This window comes from Diabrotica undecimpunctata, chromosome 9 (genome assembly GCF_040954645.1).
Source record: "Diabrotica undecimpunctata isolate CICGRU chromosome 9, icDiaUnde3, whole genome shotgun sequence".
Taxonomy (NCBI): Eukaryota; Metazoa; Arthropoda; class Insecta; order Coleoptera; family Chrysomelidae; genus Diabrotica; species Diabrotica undecimpunctata.
In genome coordinates, this window is record NC_092811.1 from 89,087,752 (window position 1) to 89,106,836 (window position 19,085).

Sequence of the window (19,085 nt, forward strand, 5' to 3'; positions counted from 1 at the left end):
TTTTACATTCTTTTGATTTTAACCATTCACATTCCCACATTTCTACTAGTTTGTAACCAGCTTCTTTTATTTGTGCGGCTCTCCTCAGTGTTCGTTCGTACAAGTCGCTCATTGACTCATTGTTGACATGATTAATTGTGTTGGGTGCAAAACACTCGGGGTGGCCATGCCAGAAACAACCGTGGTACTGGTACACAGTATTTGTACAGGCATCATAGCCATCCACTTTTGCACCACAGATCGTAATTTCGCCTCCATTAAGAGCATGTTGTACGTCTGGAAACTGACTGAGCCACTTTATGGATGCTTCACTGTACGTATCCTTAAGATCCTGTTTTACAACCCCAATAGTATTTGGTTGCAGATATTTGGTCCTATATATAGCCGTACAAACACTAGCAATGGTCAGATATTGGAACGGGTCTATGTTAGCGATCCCCAAAAATTCTTTACGAAATTCCAAACAACCTCTTCGTAGAATATCTACATCTGAATCGCAGTAGTTATGTAGCTCCCTCTGAAAATCAAACTCATCGTTTTTATGGTCCTCATACCATTCGAGGAAAGCTGTACGTTGCTTCTCTTTCATGGTATTGGGACCATAATATTTAGGGCTTGGTAAAGCCCCAACATATTGCTGGTTCTCAGGCACATTAAAAAAATGTGGAAAATACCCCTTCTTCAACTCTGCCAATCCAAACGTTTTGGGGAATTCTGCCAGAGGACCGCTCACGAAATTCGAACTATCAATTATTTTTAATTTAATAGCAGGTACTTCTAGCAGCATCAGTTTTGACCCGTTGTAGATGGTGTACGGTTTTATCGTGTTTTATACACAGTATTTCAAAATAAAATACGAGTCGTAACTTTTCCCGTTATGGGCAATTGCTGTATAACCCCTGTGTTTCTCAGAAATTAACCATTTACAGAACTCATCATTGTCTTTGAAAACAAATTTATTACCATTAAAATCGTGGGCTATCACCAAGTTCGGTATGTGTATACCTGTGTCTTGCATTGCTTCGTAATCGAAAAATAAATATTTTTCTGTATATGTGCAACGGTTTATGGGTGTGTTAGAGAGGCCGTTGCATTGACATGGATATTTACATGTAACAGTTGTTTTATAATGCTTCCGACAACCCATATTTTCTTCATTACTACGATTATTACATACACACGGTACTTCGCAAATTCCTCCTTTGGCGGGTTTTTTCATCATATAGCAATGATGCGTAGCTATCTCTACGAAAGTGTTACAATTCCTGCACATCGAGTAGCCACACACATGCTCATTGGCTCTTTTACATACTTTATTGCACTTTTCACATTTAAATACTTCTTTGCACATTGCTTCGTGATTATGCAGGCATTCAATATTAAAGCAGAAGCGGTTACATAATTCGCAAAGGATCTTTGTGTGCGTCGACAAGTCGTTATACTGGCTGCTTGCAGATTGTACACAGAGGTGCTTTCTTGCACTTGTGCTTGCTTTGATAAGGTGTATCGCACTTTGTACAGTAAAAACGTGCGCCATACAACCCTTTTAACCTGTTGATTACGTCGAAGTGATTCCCATTTTTGTATAGATAAATTTTGTTTGTTTTTTCGGGACCCTCGTATATGATTGTGTTGAAATTTTCAGCGCAAATTATCTTTATTTGTACATCCAGTAGTTCTTCGACCTGTTTAAAATCATCCAAAATAAAGCCGTCGACATAGCAACCACCCAATAGACCACAAAGTTTTTCCGCCAAAACCGTCTGTAATGTTCGACCTATACGTATGTTATGAACATCACTTTTGATCAATTTGTGACCCAAAATCTCGTTTGTGATGTATGTAAGAGCCGTTACGATTGCTCTAGCCCCACAAAGATTATCAGTATTAACAATCCGTGTAATGCTCTTTTTGGTTCGACGGTCCTCTGACAAATTTATCATTCTACGACGACCGCTACCCCTAGGCATCTTGAAAATTTGAATATCGAATTTCGTGTCAGCCAAAAGAACAGTGTCGTTAGATGTCAATATGTTTTCAAGATGCTGTAATAAACTGTCCATATTGGTATCTGCACTAGTTGTTGTCGAAATAGGATGATTGAAATTGTCATTTAAAGCCACAATACGGATTCTGTCACCCTTTTTGTAACCAATTTGCTTCTTTGCATCAGCCATAGCATCCTCCAACAGAGCTTTCAAGTTCTCTTCGCCGCGGCTAGGAGAACCCCCTGTCGCAGAGAGTCGAAAACTATGTAGGTACGCACAAAATGTTGTTATGAACCTACGCGCTAAAACCTTCAATGACCAATTTTGAACCATTTCGAAAATTATCAAAATTAGAAACTTAAAAATCAAAAAAAAACTTTACAATTTTTCAAAAAAAACTAAAAATTCAAAATGTAATATCTATTTTTCAAAAAAAAATTGCACACTTACAGTAAAGGATGATAAGAGCAAGAGTTGATAAGAGAGAGAGCACGTCTTAACGTCAGAGCTGACTGATAAGAAATGAGAGTAAATCTTGTTGTGCGCCTTTTATACATTTTCACCCTAGGTCACGTGACACTTTATGATAAGGAAAAGGGTAATACTGTTTGAGAAAAAACAGGGGTGTTTATTTTCAATTTTACATAAAAACAGCTGTATAAAGTATTTAAAACATATCAGTTAGTCTTTTTACGAAATCCCGGTTGTAAATTATCTATATTTTCGAGTTGCGGCTTACACGCTATCATATTGTGATAAAGCAATTAAAACCGAGTTTATTCAAAATAATAAAAGTATGTACATTTATAATTAATTATTAGAACAAAACAAAATCTATTTTGCCAAAAACGACGATCATTTTTTCAGAAAATGATATTAAAATTTAGGGCGTTGTCCCGCTTCGGGAGAACTCGTAGCACTTCGGCTAGAAAATCTTTGCAAAATTAACAAGATCTTACCTGTCGACGAGAATTACGTCATCGCTACTTTTAGGCAAAGATAGTGCCGTGTGCATACTTGTTGTGTTTTATCAAGGTATTATGTCAAACGGTTAAGATAGGTGATGTCATTGATATTTTTAGGTAAAGATAATGACGCGGGCGCGGCGTTTTGGTTATGTAGAAAATAAAAAGGCATGCTAAATTCCATATTATTTTATTTGTTAAATTAATACATATTACATGATATTCTTGAAGGAAGGCATCGGTTAGTGGGATGATGAATTCTAAAGTATTCTGTTTCCTTAGTATCCACTAGGTGGAGACAATTAATGAATAAGCTCTAGATAGCGCAATTTACTTATTATGTCTTCTGCTTCTTTTCCATTTAGAGCATCGCTTTTCGAAAGAATTTTGAGGCCTTCTACAAGTATATTTGGATCGTTATTTTCGTTATAGAGGGTCCATATTTTGTTCAATTCCTCGTACAGCTGTCCACTTTCAGAACTTGGTCTCTGATTTGTTTTTGACTCGTTTTCGGCTGTGCTGCTTTCCAAATACTGTTTTGTTGTTTTCGCTTCAATGTTTTTATTTGAACTTTTCGTTACCCGTCCCATGCTTTTAGTTGATAAACAATGTCTTGACGAGGGTTTTCTTCTTCTTCTTTCTGTCTCAACATACATGGGTTTGATAATTTTCTTGAATTTTTCTGGGAACGCTTGATGTCTCAAATATCCTCGGGAATCTCGATGAATACATGTGACTTCTAATATTTTTTTATAGTTAATGCAATCGTTTGGCGTAAAGTCTTGTGGTTTCTTGTAAAATATTAAATTATATAATCCATTAGTAGCTTTATACTGATTATTGTTAACCCATATATGTTTAGGAGTAAATTTTATCTCCTTATCGCCCATTACCCATTTATTAGTTGTCCAAACATACTGTGGCCCATAACTTCGGTCGATATCTGTCGAATGATGCCAATATTTTTGAAGGCGTTCGGATCTCTCTTCATCCTTCTGCGGTGTATTGTTTTGATGTTCGCTAGTGTCTTCATGATTCTCCGATTGATGTACAGTTTTCTGATAATTGTCGCTAGTGTCTTCATGCTTATCCAATTGATGTGTAGTTTTCAGATAATTGTTTATTTCTGTAAGAGGTTCAGTTGTTAAAATTGTTTCGAGATGTTCTTGTTGATCACTCTGCATTCTTTTGAGAGCTTTGTACTTTGTTCCAATAATTTTAGCAAGCTGCTTAATACGTTGTTCTCTGTTCAACATCCTACGACTGAATGTCGATTCTGAAGTTAACAGCTCTATTTATAACCGTTGACTCGACGCTGACTTGACGCTGACTTGACGCTGACTCGACGCTGACATGACACTGACATGACGCTGACATGATGCCGTACGTAGCATTTGTGTCTGAGTATATGATGATTCGACGCTGAGTCAACGCTAACATGACACTAACTCGAAGCTTACTTTACGTAATACCTATTTGAGGCAGGCCGTTTCATTTATACGATCTTCAATGTATGGCGTGATGTTATTCAACTATTTATTAATCCTTCTTTTCACTTTCTCTCTGCTATCCTCTGCTAGCATGTCACTGTTGGCGTCTGCACTGTTAACTTGTCACTGATGGCGTCTGCTATGCTCCGGTACCCTCTGTGTGTCTCTGCTACCCTCTGCTATCATCTGTTATGCTCTGGTACCCTCTTCTACCCTCTGCTTGCATGTCGCTGATGGCGTCTGAACTGTTAGCGTGCCATTGATGGCGCCTGCTATGTTCTGCAAACCTCTGTTACACTCTGTGTGTCTCTGTGTAAGTCTGCATCCATCTGTTAGTATATAGACATGGGCCTATTAACACTTTATTTGATTCTCTTTTATGATTTTTCTTTTAAACAATACCATTCTTATCTGATATCCTTTACAAAATGACTGCGGTTTCTTGTTTGTTTCTACACAAAGATATAAATTTCGAATTTCGACCTGAAAATGTAACAGTCTTTGATATTCTTTTATCTTTATTGGTTGCTTGAACATGGCTGAGTGCGAGTTTCTTGTTCAAATTAACATTTTATCTGAAAATTTTCAATTCGTTACCATAAATCTGATTCAATTCACACAAGATCTTGACTTTGTGTTGATTACGTTCGCAATAAATAATTTCGTCTACAGTGGTGAGATATGGCTAGGTAATAATTATGGTGAGGGCGACTTGCTTCAATTGCAGTTTTCTATAGATGGACAGATATTTTACATCGAGAACTTGTATGTGAACGAGGGTGAAACGATGGAAGTATTCGTAGAAGATGGTTATTTTACCTTTGGCACTGTGTACATTGTTTTCACACCTACTACCAGTAATGCTATAATGATTCTCTAATGATTTAATGGTTCTATTATATGTAGTTTTTACTGTAAAAGTGTAAAATAATAAACACATGAAATTTTTAAAATTTTTATTTAAACGTCTTTTTTTTTTTTGGGGGTGGTGGCGTTGTTGTTTGATCCTCCTCATCCTCCTCTTCGTTACTGTCTAAACCATCAATCCTGAAACAAAAGCCACATTATATTATACATATTGCAACACGATTAATACTTACTCATACAAAGACTCCTCGCCTAAAATATCCAGGATAGCTCTGTAAATCAATAAAACAATAATTCTATATGTAATAAAATGTGGTATATACATACTCTTCAGCAGCTGCCTCCCCCTGCTCCTCGCCCTCCTTTAAAGTAACGTCTATTAATTTATCTATTCTGTAAACATAAATGTCTGTTAGTATAAATATCAGTATTCATTAAAATTTACTTACTCTTCGTTACATTCTAAACCATCAAGCCTGAAACAAAAGCCGCATTATATTATACATATTGCAACACGTTTAATACTTACTCATACAAAGGCTCCTCTCCAAAAATATCCAGGATGGCTCTGTAAATCAATAAAACAATAATTCTATATGTAATAAAATGTGGTATATACATACTCTTCAGCATCTGCCTCCCCCTGCTCCTCGCCCTCCTTTAAAGTACCGTCTATTAATTTATCTATTCTGTAAACATAAATGTCTGTTAGTATAAATATCAGTATTCATTAAAATTTACTTACTCTTCGTTTTCTTGAGGTCTTCCGCCACAATGAGGCTGTACCAGAACCCCATTTTTTGTGTAATAACTATAAAAATAATAAATAATAAACAATAATAACTAATAAAATAGAATTTATATATGTATATTATATGTATGTATATTATATAGTAACTTACTCTACTGTCTCTTGACAAAAACAAAATAAACATTTGCAGTTATTCGCTCCGTGCGTGACCATGGTAGGGGTACCTTGAAACGATGCCAGCGTGCGTAGCGGCGAAATATGACACAATTGGCCCTACCTTTTTACGCATAAATTTTATCAAAAATGTGTGCAAATACATGTTGCGTATTTAGTTGTGCTAATAATAGCAAAAATAGTAAGTGTAGTTTTTATAGGTTCCCAAAGATTACATATAAATTAGAGAAAAGAAAAAGATGGATCCGTGCTATTAATATGAAAAAGGAAATATCACGTAACCTCATTTTTATGCAATTGAAATATTTAAATAATTTACCTTAAATGATATTTTATAAGGCTTCAAGCTAACTGCAGAGTGCCTGATGACTTTAGCTTTTATATCACAACTTTTACTATTACTGTTTTTAATTATATGCTTTTTCACGTGAAAAACTTGATTTGCCAGTACTAGATTTTTAACTTTTCTTTTCCGTTTGGGCGTAAAAAGATATATTATGATGAATTTTGAGAAACCCAGTTTTTAATACTACATTTATTTTGTACATAAACTGAAAAAATATAGTTAAAAAGTTAATTATTAATAATTGTCAATTTCGCCTGTATTTAACAATGTCAAACATATGTCATTAATGTCATATGTTTAACCTGAAAATTGGTAGACTCCAAAACTGTCAGATGAAGGCGGTAGGTGTCGCGTCAGTCACGCACGGAGCGAATAGCAGAACATTTTGTATGGTTGTGAAACAGCTTGGTAGGCCTTATATACATTGGAGTAAACCACTAATATTTTTGTTATTGTGTATTTTACGAAAAACAATCTTGGTTTTGTATCGTCCTAACCATGCATTTGTTTGCTGCATTTTCCTATTATATGAAGATAAATCAATACTTTGATAAATAAGTGGTTAAGGTGTTACAAAAATCTTTTAAACAATTTTTCAAAGTGCGGGAACGTTTTCGTTATCGTTATTGTCCTTGCATTTGTTTGTTGCACTTTTCCGTATTATCTGCGGTGTGTATCAATACTTTGATAAATAATTGGTTAAGTCATTATAAAACTGTTTCAGTTATCACTATTGTTTTTCCGCTTTGGTAGGTTTAATCAATGCAGAAGCTTGCATAACCCGATCAACAACAGATTCTGTGGTTAGATATACGTTTTTAGAAAAACAAGTCTTAAGACCAAGCCTTGATACTACCCCACCATATACATACTATAAAAAGCCTGCTCGAGAGTATTGAGTACTATTTAGTGTCTACAACCTGAAGCACCAACACGATACCTCCAGGTATGTATATTCTAAGCAAAATAATATTTCTTTTTTTTTATTTTGTACATGACTTTTTATACGTGACTATGTCTACTTATAAATATTACTTAACCTCTTTACTGTTTACTACTAATTTAATGGAATTGATTGATGTTTTAAGCTTTCTGTTCTATACTTACTTCTTATTTACTTATTATTATTTATACACGTTTACTTAAAAATAAAAATTGATCTATTGTCATTAATGTCTTTACCCTTGTCATCTGTTTAATAGTGGAAACAGGTGTTTGTACTTCTGTTGGTAAATACTTTCGATAGTTATCCTTAGACTGCCTAACCTTTGTACATTTTCACAAGAATGTTGTTGTTGTACAATGAAATACGCGAACTAGGAATCTGTGATAGCTACTTTTGTTGTATACAATTTAGATCGGAGCCCTATGTAGTCAGTCATTATTCGGCCTTCATTCTCATCTTTCATCATACCCAACACCTTCTTGTTAACCTGAGGGATACCATAAATATTGTCTTTACGTTAGTCTGAGGTATCAAAATATCGATAACAAACCTTGTTTTGTGTTATGGTATAAACATGGTGCTTATCTGACTGTATTAGATTCTGTGTGGCCGTCTTTGTCGTAAAGTTATCTAAACACTCTACGTAGTTCTTGATGTAACTTAAATATACATTATGTAGTCCATAGTTGTAAACGTTGAGATCTGTGTGGAAAAGTCTAACGAAAGGTGGTGTCATGTGTAAGGAATTATGTCCTCGACCATCCATACAAATTATTAACAACCAAATACATCATTTACCGGTTTTCGTTGAAGCATAATTGTTCATATACTTACGGCGGATCTTGTGATCTTGCTCATCAGTATTAGACTTTTAGATATATCCACTTATTTTTAATCATTATATAGGGAAATTTTTATGGCCATATGTTGGTTATTATTTGCCTGAGCGACACTGTATATTCCTCGAACGCCGTTTACCTCTGTAATCCTTGACGGATAGTTTGTATTACGTTTTTCGTTTTTTTCTATACGACTAAATTATATAGATGTATCATAAAATAATAATAATATAAAATTATGTAGTAACTTAATCAGGCTCTTTTCTGTGGTTCTCCTGATTTGTTGTAATACTCTATGGTATTACCTGTACGAACCCGTATAAAACATCTCGAGGATTCATCGGTCAAGTTGTCATTAGATGTTGAATCTCCATATTTTACATACCCTAGGGTATAGCGGTTAAATATCTACGTATATTATTTTTAGCTGTTCAGCCTGAAGAATCGCAACGGCACCTTCCGTATTCTGGAGGCTTCAGACGTTGTTGTTGTTTCTGATAGCGGAAACCTCAGTACTCTATATATATATATATATATATATATATATATATATATATATATATATATATATATATATATATATATATATATATATATATATATTACAGTTTTGCTTTAGGTATATTCGGACCATACTTGGCTTTAGAAACTGCTAATACTTGGTTTTTTAATTAGACCCTATCAATACTTCCAAACGGTGCTTCATGGTGGGCTGTATTACCTTCTGTGTCACAGCTAAGTACTTTATTGCTGAACTGTTTACATACAAGTACATATTATACTGAATAGCTTTGTTTAACATTATTAAATACCTCCGTAAAACATATTTGTCGCTTATAGGAGGGTTTTTCGCTGGTTTCTTTACTTTCTCCTGTGAATATCAACTAACTATATTTAACCTATTTTTGTACGAGATGCTATAGTGCCGTTTTAAATGGCACGGTTGGTTGGTGCGAATACCTTTGTTCTGTTCCTTTACCAATGTTCTTTTTCCTTCTTTTCTGTCGTTTAATCAAAATATTCGAAACTATAAAACGTGGTGTTTTCGTTGATCCAGTAAGACGTTCAGAAACTCTGTCACAAGCGCCTGTAGACGTTATGTCAACTAATTACTTTTTGCAAAACGCACCTCGTTTCGCAATGAGTTGCGAAACATAAGAAAAGTGCCTGCTGAAGTTCGAGTCCATTGGTTACTTTGGTCGAAATGGGGTGATTGAAATTGTTATTGTGGGCAATTATTCGAATTTTATCGCCCTTTTTGTATCCGCTTTGTTTCTTTGCATCATTCAGTGCATTTTCCAACAAATTTTTCAAATTCTCTTCGCCGTGACTAAGAGAACCCCCTGTCGCAGAGAGTCGAAAACTATGTAGGTATGTGTGATTTTTTTACTTTCAGCTGTACCGTGACCATGCAATATCGTCGACCTTAAATACTGGCTTTAATTTTATGTTAATTGTTTTTAATCCTATATTTAACCTATTTTTGAACGAGATGTTGCAGTGTCGGTTTAACTGGCACGGGCGGTTGGTGGGAATACCTGTTTTTCTGTCTCCTTTACCAATGCTCCTTTGTTTCCACCTTCCTGACGATTGTAAATTTTTTCTGTAATCATTGAAGTTAGGACCTCTTATGTTTTTCCTGTGGTTCTTAGCGTTGTCTAAAACGTTATCTGTTGTCAAAAAGCGTTTCTCACAAATATGACACACAGTTGCTCCATTTGAGCTAGGCTTTTCAGAACCGATATAGCTGGCTATATATATTGAACAATATTTGCTTCGTAAATACTTCTTTGTTACTTTACTATTTTCTGTTCGTTTACTTCGTGTTGCATGAAGTGAAGAGGGTTATCACCATTTGTTTTACCTACTTCGTGTAGAATGGTATTACTTTCTATAGGTAGTGTTATGCTTATACTCTTTCTAATATGTAGCCCTGTTTTCATGTTTATAACTATTTTTGTGGCGGGTATTCTTTAAATATCATTGTACGAAATATTTGACCTTTAGCGATGCCTTTTGTTTTAGCGTCTATACAGAAATTGTACACTTATTTTGCTGGATATTTGTTACCTTATTTTACCTATTTTTGGTACGAGATGTTGCAGTGTCGGTTTAACTGGCACGGGTGGTTGGTGGGAATACCTGTTTTCCTGTCTCCTTTACCATTGCTCCTTTCTCCTTAACATCCTCGTATGTATATATTTTTTCAATATTGTTTATGTTCTTCTTTACTTAGCTGTTTAGAGAGTAGGCGAGATAGGCTTTTTATCACCCACATAGTGGTATCTAATTGGCCCTTCTACGTCGTTATATTTATCTTGAATTAATAATAAGTTTACATGTTTACCCTTCTTTTCTTTCGTTAAATATGCTGGGGAGGGTCTTAAAATGTTTATCTGTATTAAGGTAATATATGTTTATCGATATGTTATTCTGTTTTTCAAACATAGGAATCTGTTTGATGTTCAGCGGTGCCTGAATAGTTTTTAATTTCAATACATCAGAATAATGAGGATACTTGGATACTCTTTGTGCATGTTCTTTAATAGGACACAAAGCGATAAAAGCATGTCTGATCAAAATTATGTACACTAATGCATGCTTCGTTTCCTCTTAATCTGAGGAGGAAATTCGACGTGAGAGGAGCCAAGGTGCGGTGTAACATTCTCCCGTTTGTTCAAATTAACATTTTATCAGAAAACTTTCAATTCATCAACTTAAATTTGGTTCAATTCACACAAGATCTTGACTTTGTGTTGATTACGTTCGCAATAAATAATTTCGTCTACAATGGCGAGATATGGCTAGGTAATAATTATGGTGAGGGTGACTTGCTTCAATTGCAGTTTTCTATAGATGGACAGATATTTTACATCGAGAACTTGTATGTGAACGAGGGTGAAACGATGGAAGTATTCGTAGAAGATGGTTATTTTACCTTTGGTACTGTGTACATTGTTTTCACACCTACTACCAACATCTCATTGTATTCTATGCTTTGCAGTCTGCGCAGTAGGCATGAAGCCACCCTCCTTCTTCTGCTCACCTTTTAGTTGGTTTCTTAATGTTTTTATCTACCTTTGAAGAGGGCTTTTTGTACCTTGTTGTTTTCAGGACCGTCTTTAGCTTAAGGGCTTGGTTGTATGATTTTTTTTGTATTGCCATCCTGCGTTCAGTTTTGCAAACTAGCCAAAGTGCTACGCGTTCTCCCTAAGTGGGACAATGCCTTATATTTTAATATCTTTTTATGGAAAAATGATCGTGGTTGTTAGGGAAATAGATTTTGTTTTCTTTAAACAGTCCTGTAAAGCAGACAAACATATTTGGTATTTGTGAGAGGGTTTTCAACGGTTTTTTACTTTCAGCTGTACCATTACTAAGTATAATCATCGAATTTTAAATTTGATTCTTATACCGGTTTTTTGTTAATTGTTTTTGATCCTATATTTAACCTATTTTGTACGAGATGTTGTAGTGTCGGTTTAACTGGCACGGGTGGTTGGTGGGAATACCTATTTACCTGTTCCTTAACCACTGCTCCTTTTTCCCGCCTTCCTGTCGTGTATATTTTTTTCAGTAATATTTGACGGTTAGGGTCTATTATGTGTTTTCCTATATGACTAATGTGTGCAGCGTATAATAATAATAATAAAGAAATTATATAGTAAATCTATCGCCTCTTTCTTGGAATTCCTTTTTTGAGAAAATATTATTTTGCTTAGAATATACATACTGAGTCTTGCTCACAAGACGCTTCAGTTTTAGGCATGGAAAGGTGTGAATCGCCTGCCACTAATGGATTCCTTGCGCTGTGTTTGAAAATTTTAAACAGAGCACGGATCATGACCTGTTACTGGACCCATTGGCGTTGTGGCTGAATTTTTTAAACATACACACGGATGCATAGATCGTAAGTTTTTACCATTAAGTATATTTACTTTAGTTATTACTATTTATTTTGAACTCTTTATTAAATAACATGTCACCTATAATTTTCTACTTTTCATAAATAATTATTGCATTCCGAATATGTGCATTGGGTTATTATGAACTATTTGTTTATATTACGCTTACAATACCACAGAACTTTTGCAGTCTTCTGCAACACTGATATTTAACCTAATCTTTACTAATTTGTAAATACTTTCAAGTCAAGAGTTAGATACTCGATTCAAAACATAATTCTTTACAACTAAAAACTGTTTTTGTTAAAAATAGTTTCTCTTTATCGTACTTTATGTTTGCGGCTTTTTATATTTAACACACAAGTTTAAAAATATAATTGCAATATTGCAAACTATTCGCTTTTGCATTATCCTCTGCGGTTTGTACACGGTTTGCTTCGTCATGACCACGACCTTTGACTTTGTTTTTTTTATACCTATTGACGCCTACCTACTTCAAATGACCGATTGGTCTAGTAGTCTGAGCGTCTAGTCATCAACGTATGGGTCGCGGGTTCGAGTCCTACACATGGTAGAAATTTTTTATTTAATAATAATTTAATAATTTGGATTAAAATTGTCTTATCAGTAGTAGATAATAAAAATAGTTGAAATACAAAAATAGTATGTACATTAATTCATATTAAAAATAACCAATTATTACTGGCCGTGCCGGCTAGCGTTCATGACGTCATCACGGGGCGTGACCGGAGCGCAGATGGGGTTTGTGACGTCAGGGGTCAAAGGTCAAAGTGGAGTATAGTGTCTCCCTTTCTACTGTACTATAATATGGATATGACGATGTAAGTTCTTTATTTATTTTAGCTGGATAGAGAGAGCTTATTATCGACCAATAAAAGCAATTTTGATCACCAGTTTTGATATTTCATTATGCTCGATGCTTTTGAATTTGCTCAGGAAGTTTAATGTACGATGACCCGTTCCCAATTTCTACTTTATTATTGATATTAACCTCTAATGAAATTACTCTAAAGAGAGCGATACCTGAATCTTTTTCTGCAAATTCTGACAGCTTTTTTAAAATGTTATCTTTAACATTTTCACTAAACCAAATGTGTAAATCGATTGAATAACTATCTATAATGACATTTTTATTGTTAAAATATACCAAATCTAAACTCTCACTGTCGCCTTTTTTTTTAATAAATTCCCCGCACAAAGTAGTATTGACTTTAAGTATTCTATTAGATTTCAAACAGTTTTAATTTTTTGTTTAAATACGGTAAAAACATCATCCAAAAACGGTCCTACGTTCTTATGACATAAATTTATTATAACCTCTGACATTTTCCCATTTTACTCTATTCCGTAATTTTAAGTTTTCCGTAAGTCCTAGACCAACATGTCTATTAAAATTTAAAATTATTGTTCAAAAATGTTTAAAATGTCCTACGTTAGTTTGTAACTTTCTAACAGTCCCAATAGGTAGCTTTTTAGATTTAACGATGTTATTACATTTCCAAATATGTGCATTTACCCGTTTTAACCAAATTTTAGCATCCCTTTCACCAAATTTATCAAAAATTATCCTACGAAGTTTTTGAATCGCCACTACCAAATTATCTGACTGTCTAACAACTTTATTATGCATTTCTATATATGGCTTACAAGAAAAAACAAAATCACTTACCCTCTTTTTTTTATTCTTATAATTATTTTTCAATAATCTCGAATGATGCTGATAACCTGTGTCAGTTAGTCCTCTAAACACTATTGAGTATTTTTTTGCTAGAAAAGTCAGAGAGAAATGGAGTATACATATTTGTTACTCTTTCAGGAAGAAAAATAATGTTTTTCTCAAATTCCAGTAAAACCTGCGTTCCAAATCGGCCCTTTACTAACTTGGATGAAAATATTTTAAAAGGAGTATTTTAGACCAGATCTCCCAATTTTAATAATCTTGCCCCTGGTGAGGTAATCTGATACAAAGTGACTCGAGATAAAATAAAAACAAAATATTTACAAAGATCTGGAAGAGAAAAAAGATTGCAAAATTTTAAAGCAAAAGTCTCTTAGTTTATAGTGATTAGACAGAAAATTTATACAAATCACGAATATAAGCAAAAAACAGAATGAGATATTAGAAAAGAACTAACATATAAATAAAACAAAAAAAAAATCAAAATAAAATTGTTTCAAACAAAAACATTTTTGACTAAAACAGTTTTGCTCTTTCTGTGTGCGGCCACCCTAAGGAAATATGTTGTAACAAGTCATTTAAATGAGTAGTGATTCTTTGATAGTGTTCATCATGTGTGGTTTTTGGACTGTTGCAGTTAGTTATGACTAACTTGTATTCAGTGCTAATGCTTGAACATCAGTAGGATTTTGGCTTAGTAGAAATTCTATTAATGCATCGACTGATCTTATAAAGATAGACAAATGTATACTCAGGGAGAATAGCACACAAGCTGGAAATATCGCTATTTGAAATTGGCATTTTATCGTCTAGAATCAAGGAAATTTCTTTGATAATGGGAAGTATATTTAAAGGGTTTCTATCACGAAGATGATGTCTTTGAAAATAAGAAAGGATATTAGGTTCTATTTCAGCATACTCAGAAAATGGACTCATATAAAAATAAAATGTAGAAGGAAAGACTTACAGGAATACAAGCAGTGTCGCTGATCTATTCTGCATCGCTTGGGTCCGTGGATTCAATACCAATTACCAAATAACTAAAGTTGACAAGGAATTTCTGCAATTCTCTGTAGTATAATTTTATGGTATAATATATGTCTATTACAGCAGCTTGTGTTGTTATTTATTATGTTTATTGTTTATACTGTGCGTTTATTTTCGTTGCTGTTGCTTTATGGACTTGATATGCCCTGTGATGTGTTTGGCCTAAATTTTGATGACAGTTGACAAATGGACGAGCGGTCATGATTTTAGGTTTTCTTTTTATCAAATAGAATCTAGGTTTAAGTGAGTTTGGAAATATGTAAAATTAATTTATTTACTTTGTTTTATAATTAACTCTTAAACATATCAAATTTGACAATAAAATTTAACTTGATAGTTATATTTGAACTACCGAAGTTTATCTTTATCCGATTATTCAAAAAAGAAGAATCCGATTTGTCAAAACTTTTAAATATAACGGAAAAAGTGTTTATAGTTTATGTACAATAAATATAATATAAAAGTATTAAGATAAAGTAATTAAGTAGCAAATAATGAAATTGATTTAGGATTATGGAATCTAATGCAGAGTTTGTAAATGTTGCTATAAGGATCAAACCTAACAAATCGAATGGTGAAAGTCAATGTTTATGCATTATAAGCCAAGAACCACCAGTAAGTTTCATACTTAAACGTATTGGCAAAGAATATCTATATTCTTTGGTATTGGTCTGGTATTAATAATCTGCTATACATTAATATTTAGAATGATATTTATAAATACAATATTTTCATATACGTTTTTTTTTAAATTATGGAAATGTAGGGTATTTTTTAATTCCTACCAAAAATTATTTGTTTTTTTTTATATTTAGTTACAAAATCATAAAAATTGAGCTCTTTAGACTATGCAGGGAGTGATCTCTAACAAAAGATAGTAATAAAGGATTTCATGTTATGTAGTTTTAAAGAGTTTTTTTTTAAATTTACCTCTATATTGTTTAAAATCTATTTTTTTAATTTCAGGTTTTGTTATTGGTAGATCGCTCCCAAACATTTTCATTTGATAATATATTTTCTGAGGATGTCTCCCAAGAGACGGTTTACAATAAAACTGTGAAACCTTTAGTTCACTATGTTAAGAAAGGATATAATAGCACTGTTTTTGCCTATGGGCAAACTGGAACTGGGAAAACTTATACCATGGGAACTGAACCTAATGTAAATATAAAATGTGCATTAATAAATTAAATTATACTATATTAATAATTTATTTGTTATATCATGTGGTTATATCTTGTATGTTCTAGATGATTCTAATTTTATAAATTTCCTTTAAAGCTAAAAGAAATAAATTAGACTTACTCACAATCAACTTAATTTAACTAATTTTACCTTTTGGAATGGATTCACACAAGCAACACATTCATGATTCCTTTAAAGCATTGATTTTCACAGGTTTTTTTAACAAAAATTCACAGGTCAATACGGTTTCTTATTATATTAATAAGAATACAATTGTTAAAGGATATGAGATTGTTAATGTATACCACATACATCATATGGGACATTTAATGTCACTCAAATGCAATAAAATTTACATGATAAGATTTGTCTCGAAATTACAACCATTTCATGTCATTACACCAGCTATGAATTTTGATTAATAATGGCGTAAATTGTAATTGAAGTTAATGGAAATCCACTTTTGAAGTCCATAAAACTCTAATTCATAAATACTGTTAGTCTAATTGCTATTGAAAACAGCTTACCCAATGTGGGCTAAGCAGATTAGATGAACTATGTACTTTGGTAATGGTACCTTGACTAAATACCTGCAGATTGATTTATGAACTAACAATTAACAAAATCTCTTTTCTCACTCTAACCCAGTTACATATCCATTTGATTTTAGATTTATTCATATCAATTTACATTGTTATTAATCAAAATTCGGAGTTGATGCAATAATATGAAATGATTGTAATTTCAAGATAAATCTATTCATGTGAATTTTATTGCATTTGATTGACATTACAGAAAATGTGTGCGATCTCCTTTGCTATTCCTAACTATAGAATATAGGAATGAGTAGTTTAATGAACTGTAGAATATGTAGATCAGTCCTTGTATATTCAAAATATATTTAGTCAGCCAATTAAGCATGTCAGAATGTACAAAATAATTATTAAGGTTCATTTAAATTAAAAGAATAATTTATTTTATTTTTATATACATACCTAATGCACATTATATAATTTAGACTTTTTTCCAATGTAAAACTAACTTGTTTTATAAAAATGACAATCAGTTAGATTTGTCAAGTAAGTGTAGATTGTTTAAGTAACTTTGATACTCCAGTTGTTAGACGAAAATGACACTGAACCTCTAAAAATCATAGAAACAAGCTGTATTTTGCTGAGATTGTCAATTTTGGGACCTCAAAAATATACAAAAATGTTTGTCATTCCTACTTTTGGCCTTTCTCCTAAACCCTCCCCCCCCTATATGGTGCAAAAAACGGAAAACATTGATTTACTCATCGGTAAAAATTCGATATCTTTTGATTAGAGGGTCCTTTCAACAAAAATCAAGTACCATTTTAAAAGTGAAGAGTGTAGCTTTCATATGCAATTTTTACATTTTGCCACAAATGAAGTCAGTTTCTATAAATTTAGAAACTAAGAAAACTAACCGGTGTTGGTAACTAAGAAAAATGGTTCCACAAGGTTCTGTGTCGACCACAGAAGATTAAATAGTGTCACCAAGAAATACAGCTACCCACTGCCCCATATTGACGATACCCTTAGTGACTTGGCTGGATCAAAATGGTTTTCTACTGTGGATCTCAAAAGCAGCTATTGAAAAAAAAAAAATTTTTCTTTCAAAAGCAATTTGAAAGAAAATTTCACCATACTTAGGAACTCTCACCTACAAGTAAATGCCAAGAGCAAACTGTGTTTTTATTGTAAAATATTACGAAATTGGAACAGAAACGCAGAGGAAACTTCGATTGGGATGGTCGAAGCCCTCTGCAAATCACCTAGGAAGCAGATATGGGTTAATTCTTGCCAAGACCCAAACCTCCTTATGGTGACATGGCGCCCAACCAACAGTGAGCCTTGCGACCCAAGCTCACTTCGACGAGCTACGCTGAGCATCTTCCAGAACGAGAATGGTTCCAAGAGCTCAATACCAACCCACGCCGGCAGCTAACCTAGACCGTAGACCATCATAATATTCTGCAGTTTCTGACGATGCCAGTGCCGAATGTTTCGTTGAAGGAGAAGTTCACGAAGCCCAGAAGCAACTGACGCCCCGAAGCAGCCTCAGAGTCAAGCCTTGTCCTACCGTATGTGGTTCAATGTCCACGTAGGCACAAGCGTACTCCCGGGCGATGATAAAACCGGGCTATCAAATGACTATGGGTTTGATCTGGTGGAAAGGAGGGCGAATTAATCAAACAAAAAGCACTTCGACCGAGGATTGTACCTGCAGAAGAAGATGACAACAACTTTGTGGTGTGGTGACCTTTACAAACATTCTCTAGGACAATCGTTAACATATAAATATGGTATGAAGATTACTTTAACCTTTTATAAATATTTTAATTACATTTCGAATTTTTATGAGCATTTTTCAACTGTTATAAATATTTTTGAATTTTAGGAACACTTTTAATTTTTTCTCTTTTCGTGTTACCATTTTTAAAACATTGTATGGACATTTTTCGAATTTTTTGTGAACCTTTTGTAAAATACTGTAGGAACATTTTCGAATAAACAGTGTGAGATTTGTAAACATTTTTATATACATATTTTAAAACTTTTATGTACGTTTGTGAATATGTATGTACAATTTGAATCTTTTATATGTAACTTTTATAAGTTTTCAACTCTTTATAACTGCTTTGTGTACTAAATAAATTTTTTCTAGCAAAAGAGCCTTCAAAGGGGGATGTAATCGTGTGCCTTAGTCTGTGGACCAATGAGTATGTCGATGCGCATCACCCTGCCTTTTAACTTCTACACAATTTACGATTGGCCAATTTCACTTGGAAATGCACAAACTTCCTTATGGTGACAAGAGACACTCCCCGAGTATGTCAGCGGCCTAAAGGATCGACTG

At 33.6% G+C, this 19,085-nt stretch overlaps 2 protein-coding genes and 1 long non-coding RNA gene across 3 annotated transcripts in view; 1 reads left to right on the plus strand and 2 right to left on the minus strand.

The window, feature by feature from the left end:
* Positions 1 to 15,169, minus strand: part of LOC140450248 (uncharacterized) — a 44,235-nt gene extending 29,066 nt beyond the window's left edge. Inside the window, exons 1-2 of the long non-coding RNA XR_011951994.1 lie at positions 14,938 to 15,169; positions 13,962 to 14,059 (exon numbers count right to left, since the gene is read on the minus strand). This is a non-coding gene — a long non-coding RNA (uncharacterized lncRNA). The remainder of the gene's footprint in view (positions 1 to 13,961; positions 14,060 to 14,937) is intronic.
* LOC140449935 (uncharacterized) lies at positions 5,400 to 7,098 on the minus strand. The gene is made up of 8 exons (XM_072543351.1): positions 7,079 to 7,098; positions 6,056 to 6,121; positions 5,934 to 5,999; positions 5,840 to 5,878; positions 5,760 to 5,786; positions 5,638 to 5,703; positions 5,544 to 5,582; positions 5,400 to 5,490 (listed from the first exon to the last, which is right to left on the minus strand). The coding sequence occupies exons 1-8, from the start codon at positions 7,096 to 7,098 to the stop codon at positions 5,400 to 5,402; spliced, it is 414 nt and encodes a 137-aa protein (XP_072399452.1).
* A 246-nt stretch (positions 15,170 to 15,415) lies between the features above and the next one.
* The window catches only part of LOC140450249 (uncharacterized), a 52,082-nt gene continuing 48,412 nt past the window's right edge, over positions 15,416 to 19,085 (plus strand). The window contains exons 1-2 of the mRNA XM_072543768.1: positions 15,416 to 15,632; positions 15,984 to 16,178. Coding sequence (XP_072399869.1) covers positions 15,531 to 15,632; positions 15,984 to 16,178 — 297 coding nt within the window. The 5' untranslated portion in view covers positions 15,416 to 15,530. The remainder of the gene's footprint in view (positions 15,633 to 15,983; positions 16,179 to 19,085) is intronic.